At 41.0% G+C, this 13,610-nt stretch overlaps 1 protein-coding gene across 2 annotated transcripts in view; it reads right to left on the minus strand.

Annotated features, from left to right (window-relative positions):
• Positions 1-13,610, minus strand: part of slit3 (slit homolog 3 (Drosophila)) — a 316,661-nt gene that overhangs the window by 109,976 nt on the left and 193,075 nt on the right. For both annotated transcript variants that reach the window (XM_034690744.1, XM_034690743.1), the window contains one exon: positions 10,433-10,504. In XM_034690744.1, the coding sequence (XP_034546635.1) occupies positions 10,433-10,504 (72 nt within the window). The remainder of the gene's footprint in view (positions 1-10,432; positions 10,505-13,610) is intronic.

The raw sequence follows: 13,610 nt of genomic DNA on the forward strand, positions 1-13,610 counted from the left end.
CGTGTGTGCTCCCCTGACAGAACCATTTGTGAATTTATAAATTGCGTATGAGTGCATTTATTAAAACACTTCTGCATGTTTTCCTGTGTGTGTGTGTGTGTGTGTGTGTGTGTGTGTGTGTGTGTGTGTGTGTGTGTGTGAGTGTGTGTGCGTGCCCTTTCCCCAGCTCATTGGGATGCAAGGCGAGGGCCCGTCGAGTGAGAGCTGTCCAGGCTAGCTTTGGAGTCATTAGCGTGCTCGTTAGTCCAGTTATGTTAAATCTAAATTACCATTCATCATCACACAGGGACCCATCATTTATTCTGATGTGGCCTGGCAGACACATGTGCTAACTGGATTAGCTCATTCAAAGACACGCAGACACACTTGCTAAAGCACAGTGGAATTCCAAATCAGGCGTTAGCTATGGGCTAAAGTGTTTTTAAATAGATTACATATTATTGATTGAGACATCACAGGGCATTAGTAATGATTGGTTTGCCCTTGTGAATGCAAATTAACTACAAACTGCTCATGAGGAGGTGCTCAATTGGGGAAAAATTGGAAGTTAAAGGTTGTAGATTAGCTTAAAGTTTGGTGGGTCGAATCACAAGACCAAAAAAGTAGACATCTTTGCTCCTGTACTTGATTAAAGTACAAAAATATATGAAATATGTGCTCAAAATATCAAAGTCACACAGAAGATAATGGATCAGGACAATAATAAGTACAGGAAACAATACTCTGCCTTTATGTTTTGGGGCTGAATATGAAGTTTTCTCTGCTATTGTGCATTCCTCTTTGATACAAATGAACTTAATAAAACATGGAAAGACTTCAGGGTACATCAGAGGAGAACTGGCCTGCGTTCAGCGCTGGCTCTCAGCATTAAATTAGCTCTCGCTGAGTAAAAACACCCGCACACACGCTGGCACACACAGTCATTAGCCGCTGCAGGAGGAATGCCTACCATCTGCGCTGACGTGATTGCAAAAAGGGGAAGAAGAAAACGAGGAATTCTCGGGAATCAAACCGACAAAGTGGATCGAGTGCCTCCTCTCGCCAAATATAAAGACCGTGTTTATCACATAATTACATTTCCACTTCTGCTGTGTTTATTGGCCTTACAAGTTTGAGCACACACAGCTCTGACCATCAAAGGATTTCATTTAAAAAAAGGTGGAATCAAAGTATTAAGAAGAAAGTCATGGTTCTTTTCTCAGTCATGCATTGAATTAAAGTCTTCTCCCACTTTCCCTTGAAGTGTTTGAGGCGTCATTGCAGCTCTCACCATCAAAACTTCAACATGAGTGAGAAAATCTTTGCTCTTGTTGTCTTTTTGAACTGATCTGAAGCCTTCAAAAGCATGCTTTGACATGAAAAGGCTATTAAGTAATCAAGATCAATCTCTATTTAATTTTAAAAATGAGCACAAAGACAATCCCTGTCATGCACCAATAACATCCACCATTAGGAATTCAATTGTTTAGAATTATTGTGCAGCTTTAATTAAAGATGATAGGTGTTTAATGACAGATATGATAGGGCCATCCTGGATTGCAATCTGCTTATTATTTCAAGTGGAAGCTTAATAAGTCAAGTGAGGATTTGGCGCTTTGTTTGTGGATGACAGAGACATGATTTCAGGGTTTTTTGATCTTTAAATGACACTTCTTTTTCCTCTTTAGAGTGAATTATTGTAATGTAAGCACTGCTCCTGATTTCAGGCATTCCAGGAAAAAAAAAAAAACAAGCATGGGAATGTCAGGGAATTGAGCTGTCTTGTATGCTGAACGCTGGATTAGGTTGTTCAATTGGTTGCCATTTCCAAAAGGGTCTTTGTGCTGCACGAGAGGAGCTGCCTGCTGTGGTACCGTTCTAGTTCTGTTTAACCTTTTTATCTGAGTCTTTGAATATACAGACAATATCTCTGAACCCACCCGGGTTGTTCATAGGGTGTAATCCGGATAAGAGTTATCTTGATTTAAAAATCTAAATCAATACTTTTTTTGTTATCAGATAATCCAGCTGATGTTCACATTTTTGGAAGAGAAACTGAACTGTACACACCTTATACTGATACAAAAATTCAAGGATTAACCAAATCTTGATTACCATTCTCTAAATTGAACTTTATACTACATACTTTGTCCACATGGGGCGCCAAACTCAAGACAAGCAGTTAAATCCTCAGAGTAACTTTTTAATCAACATTTTGTTTGATGTTAGGGCTTCACGGTTTGTACAGCAGGAAGGTTCCTGGATCCAATCCTGGCTTGGGTGTAGCCCAACCCATTTTCAAGGTTTGACCAAATCTGATAGATTTAATCTGATCAGATTACTTTTGCACAACTAGGCCCAGATTGTATAACTCCCCATTTTTTCCTAAATTGAGATATTCCCCGCCTTCTTCCTTTCTTCAGCTGTTGTCAAATTTAAAATGCCCCTTTTAGATCTTGTCAGATGAAAGGAGAAATTTAAAGCTTGTGCAGAACACTTCTTGCACTTGATTTTATATGACTCCAATTGCAAACTCTGGTCTCTACATGGCATAAAAATCAACCCACCTTCCACCATCTTTATTCCTGCACTTAAATTTTTCACCTTGCTGCAAAATAAGGAACACTAATTCCTACTTTGGCACTAATCATCAGCTCACATGTAAGACATGTACTGCAGATCACCTTTTATGAATATAACTCTGACAGCTTCCAGAGCTGATCATTTACACTTTCCTGCAGGAGCTCTCAGCAGAGCCTGCTAAAGAGCACCTTTGATGCTTAATGTTGAGAAATACTGTACGGGAGTGTTTCTTCATTTCCTCACTCAGTGTGTGGCTTTAAATTACACAACAGGGTTTTAAATTGACTCTTACAGTAAATGCTAAATGTCTACTACAATTTTCTGTCAATGAGCCCATAGTGCATAAGCAGGGGTGCCTCTAGACTTTTTTGATGGGGGGCCCGTTTGGGGGACTGACTTTTTCAAGTGTGGCGGATTGCTTACAATACTATTTCCCCATTTCCCTCCAAACCATATCTTCTTTACTTTTACAATGAAGGTATAATACAAATGTACAGCTAAGGTCCATTCATTTAAGAAATAAATACTAAGATGAATCTACACTCTAAAAATCTTCCAATCGTAACTCTTTAAGTGTGTAAAAATAAGGTGCTACACAAGTCACTGTATAAAGTACATGTAACAACAAATGTGCTATATCAAAAGTTCCATAAGTTACAAGCAACCTGTCAAACCCAGTACAATAAATTGGTTTGAATATAAGTCCGTCCCCTGACTGATGATGAGTAGTAGCCTAGGATATATACTACATGGGTTGCACCCAAGGGTGGGTGATCAGATTTCAGAGCTGGGCCCATGCCACACCTAAGGAAACGCCCCCGCCCTGTGGTGTCTTGAGCACTGAATTTTTAACTCCACTGTGATTATAAGACCCGATTTAAAGAATTATCCCTGCTGTGCATGGTGCACCGTCTGACCCCGTTCAAACATTTCATCATCATTTTATCATTTCATCAAATCACAGATGCCTCACACTGCCTCTCTGTTTCTTTCAAACAAAACAAAGCCCAAACTTCCCTTTTCTTCTTTCCCTGCAGAATGCAGATACACAGGGAACAGGTGAGGTCTTGCATTTTAGCAAAAGATGTGATTTCATTATTTCGGTCACGAAAAGTGACTCCTGGCAGGTAATGTTTTGTAAGGATACAAGCCCAGGAGGCCTTGCAGACCAGCCAAAAAGTTACTTCAGAGATTGACTGGCCTTTTGCCAGCCTCAGACTCAGTCCTCCTCCCCTCCTCCAATCTTGAGGCATTGGAAGCTTACCTAAAATCACCAGAGCATGCTAATTTCCTTCTTTAATTTTTCACCATGGCAGTAGCTGAGTTTATCTTCATTGCAGGCTGGTTGGAAAATCACTGGACGGATATTAAGGAAGGAGAAGAGATGACCTGCGGCAGAGGTCAAGCTTAACTCAAAGCCAAATTACGACATCAGTTTAGAACAGATTTATCCACTGGCACAAATTGTGACTTAATGAGTAACATGCAAATATCAAATGAAAGTATGTAACCTTTTATGAGTTCTTATGAATGTCTTGAAGGAAATAAATAAGATTTAGTTAATCCACCTGCTAGGGTGACTATATTTGATCAAATAGGCTATGTTAAAGAATCAGGAATTAGAAATGTTGTTATAGGAGAATTATGACTTAAATATTTAAATCAATTTGAATTGTTAGTAAACTTGTTGTTCTCTCTACATCCTACGATTATGATGGCCCTGAAGGTCAACATGCACAAACACTTCAAAATTGAAATATGAAACGCTTCATGAAAACTTTTTATTTTCGTTTGGCGAAATGAGAAATCTTATAAATACCCTGAATCTAAAAACAAAGTACATGTTGTATTCTGGGAGTTTTTTTTGCATCGTAACCCTGGTGAAATTTAAGGCCTCTGCACATCAATACACCGGCAACCAAGCCGGGGTCTCCACCCTCGCTCCGAGAATTGCTGCTCTGAGTCTATCTGACAGCTGTGGTGGTCTGGAAACAACAAAGGGCCAAATTGAGTCAGTCAGTCAGACATTTGTTCCATCAATAATTAATGCCTCCCTGCTTTCCTCCCTCTGATCCTTTCAATCTATTTTCCATCACTGCTCTTTCGTTTTCTTCCACGTCACATCAGTGTTTCTGTCCTCTATTTCCTCTCTCTGATGTCTTTAACACCTTTGTGTCCAACATTTCTGTCCCCTTGTCTTATCTCTCAAATGTTCTGTTTTTTCTGCATCTCTCAGGTATCCCTCTTTCTCCTCTTTCTCATTCATTATTCCTTTTCCTGCCTTCTTTTTCTTTTCTTCTCTACACCTTAATCTAGATCTTATTCCTCCCTCTTTCTCTCATCTTCCTTCGTTCTCTCCCTCTGTATCGCCTGTTTCCTTCCCCTCCCTCTTTCTCCTCTGGTCCAACAGCAGATTAATAAATGATGTCCAGGAAACTGGCTGCTTTTACAACACCGATACCACACTTCCCCCCCTCCTCTCAAATCCCTCCTTCTTCCCTTTTCCATTTTGTGAACAGCCTCCACCCCTTCCCTCTCCCCAAATCTCTCTTGTCTCTTTGGCAAAAAAAGAAAGGCAAGGATAGTAACCGCAGTCCTTTTAGGTCTAAATAAACCATAGCCCTGCTCTGCCTTTGCTTTTAAACAAACCGATCTTCTACTTTCATCCTGCATGGCAGCCATGAAAGAGAGAAGAGAGGAGGAGGAAGAGAGGGATAAAGAGACTATCTAAGGACATGTGAGCAAAAGGAGTGGATATCAAAGGAAACAGTGAATGTAAAATATTCTTTCCTCGCATCTATCTTTCTCTCCAAACCTTCACAGAAAGCAAAAAAGATTTTTTTTTTCCCAAAAAGTCCACCCTGAACTCAAGAGGCAGTGTTAGATTAGCAGAAATCAGTTCTTTGGAACAGCATCCATAAATCCATGACATGTGAAAGCCTGCCATGATGCAAAATCTCTCGATACAAAAAGAAGTTCAGCTCTATTTTAAATTGTGTTCACGAAAAAATAACAATTAAATAAATGGGAAACTAGACTTTTTTAAAATCTCATAATTGAGGCTTGATAAAAACAGTGTATCCAATAGAAATGAATGATTACATCTTTCACCCACATCCCCACATTGACAATTTTTCAATTTGTGGTTTGACAAATGGTCGAAAAGCCTTTTAAAAGTCTCATAATTTAAACATGTTGTCCAATTTAATGATAAAAAAATGACCTATCACTCCCTCATTGTTTCCGTGCAATAATTATAATGAGATTAATGAAAGTAACAAACTCAAATCCATTTAGCATTTTTCAAAATGAGCCCGACTCACCAATATTCAGCGTCTGATTCCTATGAAACATATTAAGCAGCTAAGATAAAGCTTGGTCTACCACGAAACAGTGGCTAATTAAAAATGACTACATTAATTAATGTGCAGATTCGTTAGCAGCACACACACACACACACACACCGCAGTGCCACTTGCAATTGGCGTGATGTATTCACAGACAAATGGCTGACACAAACACACACACAAACAAAATGTATCAATTGTGCCTGCCATCAGCATACAGCCCCTTATATAAAACAATGACTAACAGATGTTGACACGTAGTAACAGAAAAATAAGGAAGTCACAACATTTTCACCGCCATCATAGGTCACTTTTGACACACAAACACTCACGGATGTGGGCGGCTACACACTGACACAATTACATATTGCCAAACATACATAGATTCAGATTTTGTTATACTTCTGCTTTTGTGTTGAACATGTTCCAGCCCCTTAACTCACTTTCATCACAACATGCTTTATCCTGAATGTATCAATTATATGAGTGCTGCACATACACTCGAGTATGCTGCATTTTGGGAGCACATTTTTCAACCTCAAACTATCATTTCAACTAAGTGTTTAATCCCAGATTTATCTATTATATGAGTGGCACAAAAACACTTAAGGATGTTGGCAGACTCACACAGTCATATCCTGCCAAACATATTCACACACACACATTCAGATTTTCTACACTTGTAAGGACCTGCTCTTGTGCAGACATTTTCTGGCCCCTAAACTGGCTTTCAATGCAACCACATGCTATTCCTGGATTTATCAATTATATGAGTGGCACACAAACCCTCAAATATCCTGGCAGGCACATAGGCTACTGACGCCAATACACAATTACACATTCAGGTTTTTTATACAAGCAGGTACTACATTTTTGACCCCCTAAACTTGCTTGGATTACAACTAACCTTGTGTATGTTGAATCTCTGATTTAACAACGCTCAAAGATGCTGGCAGACTTACACGGTCACAATCATATCCTGCCAAACGTATGCACACACATTCAGGTTCTTCACACTTGTAAGGACCTGGATCTGCATTGCACATTTTCTAGCCTCTTAACCAATTATCTAGAAAAATAAGTGTTTTATCCTTAAATTCAGACTTATTGTCACAATAATGACAACATATCTAGCCAAGCTTATTCAACACACATATTCGAAACTTCTTATAAACACATATAAGAAAAATCTTGGGGACCTGCATTGGTGCATTCCAATTTCTAGCCCCTTAACCACCATTACAACTACATGCTTTATCTTAGATTGATCAACTATATAGAGTGACATACAGTCAAAGATGCTGGTAGTCTTGTTCAGCCAAAACGTATGCACACACATTCTTATTTCTCATACTTATGCGGACTCACACTGGTGTAATATATTTTATAGCCTGCAAACCGCCATCAGTAAACTATGCTTCATCCCTGTACAATCAATTGATTTACTAAACCTTGATTGAGCATTTCATTTGTTTTAATTTTGTAATGAGACTTTAAACAGCCGATCATTTGGTTGTATTTTTGTTGTCAGATGACAGTTTAAACACATTTTGTACATAATGATTAACAATTATGTGAAACATCCAAAACTAATCTCAAGGAAAGAACCGGCAAATCTTTGGCATTACCGCTTCATCAGAGACTTAAATTTAGAATGACTAAAGGATTAATAAAATAACTGGTTCCCTTAAGTTAAACGATAGCTAAGAGTTCAACCGTTAAATCAAGTCTCATTGATTTCTGTGAGTATCTAAACCAGTTCTAAGAACGGTAGAACAGAAAAGCACAGTCACACACATACACATGCACACAGATGAACACATACACTTTGTGTAACCTGGCGTGCACTCAAACACACACATTCACCTACCTGATGGTGCAGTCACATGACCTCCAATCACTGTTATCTCTTTCACCCCGTTTTGTACAACGGTCACAAAATCAACCCCTGGAACTGAACAGATGGGGTTGTGCTTGTGCGTGTGCATGTGTGTGTGCATTATGTGTGAGTGAATACGCATACATCATTGTAGAAGTGTGTGTGTATGTGTGTTTAGAGAATTGAATTAAAGATCAGTCCAGCGGCAGGATTGCTTACTGTCATTCATGCCCTTTGCAGATATGCTAAAACACACACACATGCAAACACAAACACACACACCTGCCTTTATTAAAACGTCACATTCAGTGAATATACTGTGTGCTGTCATGCTGTCTGCTGTGAATGGGAATGGCTGCGTATTTACAATGAATTGTAAATCCGGCAGAGTACTCAGCTGTCGGGGTCTTATGAATTGCTAATATGTTGTATCTCACACTGCTGATCCCCTCTATCTGCCTCACCATCACTTCTGGTGTGAAAAAAAAGTGAGGTGCAGGAGTCAGAATAGCTAACTTTGCTAAAAGGAAATAAAATGTGAGAAGACAATCATGTCAGGTCAAATGAAAGGCAGTGGAATTTTTTTTTTTTGAGCACTCATGAAGACAAAACAAGAGTAGAGCACCTTTTTCTCATCACAGCCTTTAAAATAAAATCCTCAGTATTTTTTTCTTTTGACTGTAAAACCTGGAAGGACATTTTACTCTGGATTGAATGTGCTACATAGTGGAGGTTGCCATGATCGAACCATTTTCCACTGTATCCTCAGCTCTCTTTAATCATTCATGTGAACACATTAGGCAGCACCAGACTGCACCAAGAGCATCACACCTACGACAGCAAGATCTACATCAAGACCACAGGGAATCTCACTATGACCAATCCCACCAAGGACGAAGTGCTTCATCTACAAAAAATGCTTCATATTTTCACATTTGGAAAAGTTAAGTTGAACATTATGTTAGAAAATGGAGTAAATGGTTTCAAATGTATAAAGACTTTCTACTTTTGCCATGATCATCAAACTAGCATTAGTTCAAATGTACCTATAGATTTCTCCCTTTGATTTCCTTAACAGCTGTTCTGGTTTGTATAACATCCCTAGAAAACATATTTTATGCATTTTACAGGAAAATCTCTTGTCTTTCTCCAACAATGTTGCTTGGTACTACGTTTTTTTTATATAATAATGAAACAAACTTCATACAAAAAGCAGCCAAATAGGGTGCTGATTACAGATTTTAAAAAGCTCACAATGTGTTCAAAGCAGTTACTATCAACAACGTCTGTTTCTGTTGGAATGCCAGCTTCATCTCTGTACCAATATCTTCATTGTTCTTACCACAAGTTTGCTCTTGTGGGCGCCTCCATAGGACTCAACCATTTCCATTAGCAATTAGCATTTAGCTCCATGGCCAAGAGTTTTTCACGTCTTTTCCTGCCTTCTTCTTTTTCTTCTGCCTTTGTTTGTCTTCATCTGTATTCTTCTGTTCATCTACGTCTTATTTTCTCTACAGCTTTGCCCTCTGATAAACATATTCAGCAGCAGTACCACTAACCTTTTCCACTCTCAGCACCATTTTGCAGAATATGAACAAACTGCAAACAACCCTGCAGACAAATGAAACAGTGCTGATGCCAAGCAGGAGTGTGGTAATCCATTAACTTTTCCCAGCTTAATTTTAAAAAAAATTAAGACAAAGCTCTGCAACCTTTACATTTTTGGCACAAATCAGAACATTTTGCTCGACAAACTATGAAGAGAGCAACACATGGATGGACACAAAATTCTTATGTAGTGATGGGCGCCTGCGCACACACACTTGAGTGTTGAGAAACAGCTCTCCCAGTCACCAGTTACACCTCTGAGTATTGTGACAAATGAGCAGCTCTTAAATTGTGGACAGATCAGACGCCCTAACTTGCACATGCACACACTCAGACACATACACAGCTGGATGCAAACACACAAGAGCATCAGTATATCCCTGTGTGCACCAACACACAGCGCAGTGAAAGTGCAGGTGGCTGATACACTGTTCCCCCCTCTTTGTGTGTGTGTGTGTGTGTGCGTGTGTGTGTGTGTGTGTGTGTGTGTGTGTGTGTGTGTGTGTGTGTGTGTGTGTGTGTGTGTGTGTGTGTTTGTGGAGTGTAAGTCAAGGACATAGCGTTTGCTGGAGAATGAACAGGTATGCTACATTTCATCCTGACAAGAAACGCATAAAAGCACTTAGACGTTCACCTCAGAGATATCACAGGAGATGATTCACACAGAAAAACATGTAAAGGAACTATGTTTCCTCCACAATAGCATCTTTAAAGTCAAGCTTTTCCTGTATGGAAACAGTAGATGTGTTTAAAGAGAAGGATGAGATTAAAAAGAAAGTGGATGAAGGGGATGAAAAAAGAGGGTGACAGATGTGAATTTTCAAATGAAAGCATTAAAGGGTGTAGAAACTAGATAAAACATATAAGACAGATCCAATAAAGAGATGAGAAGAGCGCAGGACAGGTCCCTGCATCACAGACAGCACATGCAAGAGGGGGGAGAGGAGAAGACGGGATGAGAGAAGGGGAAAGAGGAGGAGGAGAGAGATCGGGAAGCCAGAGTGAGGGGACCGGGGGTGTTTTTTTCTCTACTTACAGAATCTCCAGATCGCGCAGCGCTCGGAAAGCTCCATCTTCAATGCAGCTGATGTGGTTGCTGTCCAGTTGCCTGCACCGATCACACACACATGCAAAGACACACACACACACACACACAGGAGAGACAGAGATGGGAGAGAGTCAGGAGCAAGTATGCACAGTCCGCTCAGCTGGGGGAGGGACCAACAAGAGACAGGTTCCGTGAATGAGTGTGTGTGCTTTTGTGAGTGTGTGTGAAGTGATAGTGGGCTTAAGGAGGCAGGTGGGAGACACCAGCGCAAACTCTCTCCCACACACACACACACTTAAACACACACACACACACACACACACTCCAGGGATCCCCAGTCCAGACGCTAGCGCACAAGCTCAGGTTGAGTCTCTCACCTCGGTGCTGATGTGACCGGCCCTGAGGAGTGGAGGAGAGGAAAAGGAGAGCGCTGGAGAGGAGACCAGTGCACTGAAGTGGCCTGCCTGGCGTCAGCCTATCACCTCCCTCCCCTGCCGATCGCCCGGCGCACACTGGCCACCGGGAGAGAGAGGGACGAGAGAGGTAGATGCAAGGAAGAGGAGAGCGAGCGAGCTGAATGCTCCTAAAGCCCACCCTGCTTGTCTGTTCTGTAAATATTAATTGCATTTTCTTCTCTCCCATCCTCCTCCTCCTCCTCCTCCTCCCACTCCTCCTCCTCCCCCCATGTCCTCTTTTATTCTTTTTTTCCTCCCTCTGTAGTGAAAGAGGGAGTAATTTCATTACATTAGGCCAGCCAATCCATTAAGGGCCTTTTACCGGCTCTGTCACTGAAACAATTTCATTAAAAGGAAAGCCTCCGTAAATCAAGCTACAGTCACGACTCTCCCTCTCCTTCCCGTTCTTCTTCCTTCCTCACTCTCTCTCTCTTACTCTCTCTCCCCCCCCCCCTCCTCCCTGGCTTGCGCTTTGGACTCCCAGATGCACCCTGTACCCCGCCATCATCCATCCTTTGCTTTTACTTTAATTTGCTCCGCTTTTAGGTATTCAAACCCCTCTTCCCCTCCACCATCCATCCATCCATCCCTCTATCCATGAACCCAACAACCCCACAACTTCCTCTCCTCCTTCCCGCCCTCCCTCCCTCCCATCCAACCTTTCTTTCCTTCTATTTAACGTCTATATCACGGTCTCTCCTCCCCTTCTCTTCTTCAGCAGACGGATGGATCGCATGTGGAAGGATATGAAAGGGCAACTATTAGAGGTACCTTCTTGTTCTTTTTTTAACTCAACCAGGACAGATGGGTGGCATTTAGACCTGCACACACACACCCAAACTAGAGGACACACACAGAGATACATGGAGGAGAAAATGTAACCAAACACAAGCAGGAAAAATTCACACAAACACACAAAACCCAGCGACTTACTATCTGCTCCCCAGACACTTGAAGATAAAAGCGTATCACTCCACCTTAATCTCCTCCTTGTCCCCTTTCCCATCTCATCTCTCCTCCACTTGCTCCCTCCATCCCTAATCTTTTTTTTTCTTAGACTTCTGTCCTTTTTCTCCCCCTTGTTTCTGAGCATCCATCTTCTCCATTTTTCATGTTCTGCCCCTCTCCCTCCATTTATAATCCACTTTTTGGTTCCCTCTTGTGCCCTCTCGTCCCTGATTCCCCTTCACCTTTCCTCTCCTCACACCCCATCTGTCCTTCCCTAATCCATTTCTACCCCCTCTTTTCTTTTTATCAACCTTTCAAATCTCCTTTTCCTCCTTTTCTTCCTCTTCCCTGCCTCGGCCGCAGCTGTTGGATGAGTCCTGTCAGCTTTTTAACCCTGAGGAAGGTGTATCTCAAAGCAGGAGATTGGTTGCCTCTGTTGAGCAGCTGGAATTACATCAGGGCTTCTGGAGCAACTTATTCTTTGCTTTGTTTTTATATGTGCATGTTTGTGAGAGAGTTTGAGAACAATCGGAGGGAAAGGTAAGTCCTCAGAGGATGTGAAAAAATGTACTTACCGTACTACATCACAAGTGCACCTCAAAATGTGGCTGCATTTCAAAGCAGCAGATCAAATAAATACTTGAATGCAGTGTGTTTAAGTTCAAAGAAACATGAAAATAAACATTAAAAAGTTACTAAAAACTGAATGTTGTGAATTTACAGCGGAAAAAAGTCTCAAAATTAAGGGAAAATATATCAAATTGGAAGATTTAAATGGAAAATGTGGTATAAGTTGCCAACCTATATGGCAAAACTGTATGCTTCTCAAGAACAAGCCAGGGGAAAGCAGTTCAAGGCACAGTGCCCATTTTTCATACTTCTTTCTGATATTGACCAACTGCTGGTGGTAAACGGTTGGCATGGGTTCAGTTTGGACGCAAGACAGTAAATACCAAACAAGTCTGTGCCCACAGGCCAGGTTTGGCTTGGAACATAATTATTTTTCACCCTCCAAAGGCTCCCAGAGACTGATGAGATGTTTTAATCTGATTCGATGCAACGCAATTATATCATAGAGGTGATTCAGGGATAAGTTATTTACGGCCTTTGCCATGTTGCACTTGATTAATTGAGTACGACTGGTAAAAATCACATGGATCATGAATATGGAGAGCGTAACCAGAGTTCTGTTTTATTAGAGTACAATGGGTATGACCAATAAGGATGTGTGCCCTTGTTAGAAGCAAAGCTTTTACTTATACTCTCCTCTACTTCTTGGAAGGGAGCTGTGAGTATGAGCATCTGTTTAATGACATGAGACTAAAATATAGTGAGTCCAGGGATCATACCGACATATGGTTGTGCCATGTTTGTGCTAGATGTAATTAAAAGTCATGTTTTTTTTTTTTGTAAGGCAAACTGGCATGCAGCCCAATAAGCCATATGGAGACATGTGGCACTGCCAAAGTTGACTGTTGTTTTTAAAGCAATACTGCCCTTTTGGTAACACTGGGTGTGAAGTATAAGACCAAGGTTTAGTGTACCGGCCAAGACATTCCTCTGTGGTGCAGCCAAGTTATCTATGATCATATTGATGTATAAATAATGCTGAGGTTAAGAGCCAGTTCTGGGAGTACAGCAGCCTTAATGTTGGCATGCAGAAAACAGGTGGTGGTTGTTGGTGAGTGTTGGGTACAACTGTTTTCTGTATATCAACAGGAACAGAACAGTGCACCTCCATCTCATCCCACTGGGCGCTGACT

Source organism: Notolabrus celidotus, chromosome 8, assembly GCF_009762535.1.
Source record: "Notolabrus celidotus isolate fNotCel1 chromosome 8, fNotCel1.pri, whole genome shotgun sequence".
NCBI lineage: Eukaryota > Metazoa > Chordata > Actinopteri > Labriformes > Labridae > Notolabrus > Notolabrus celidotus.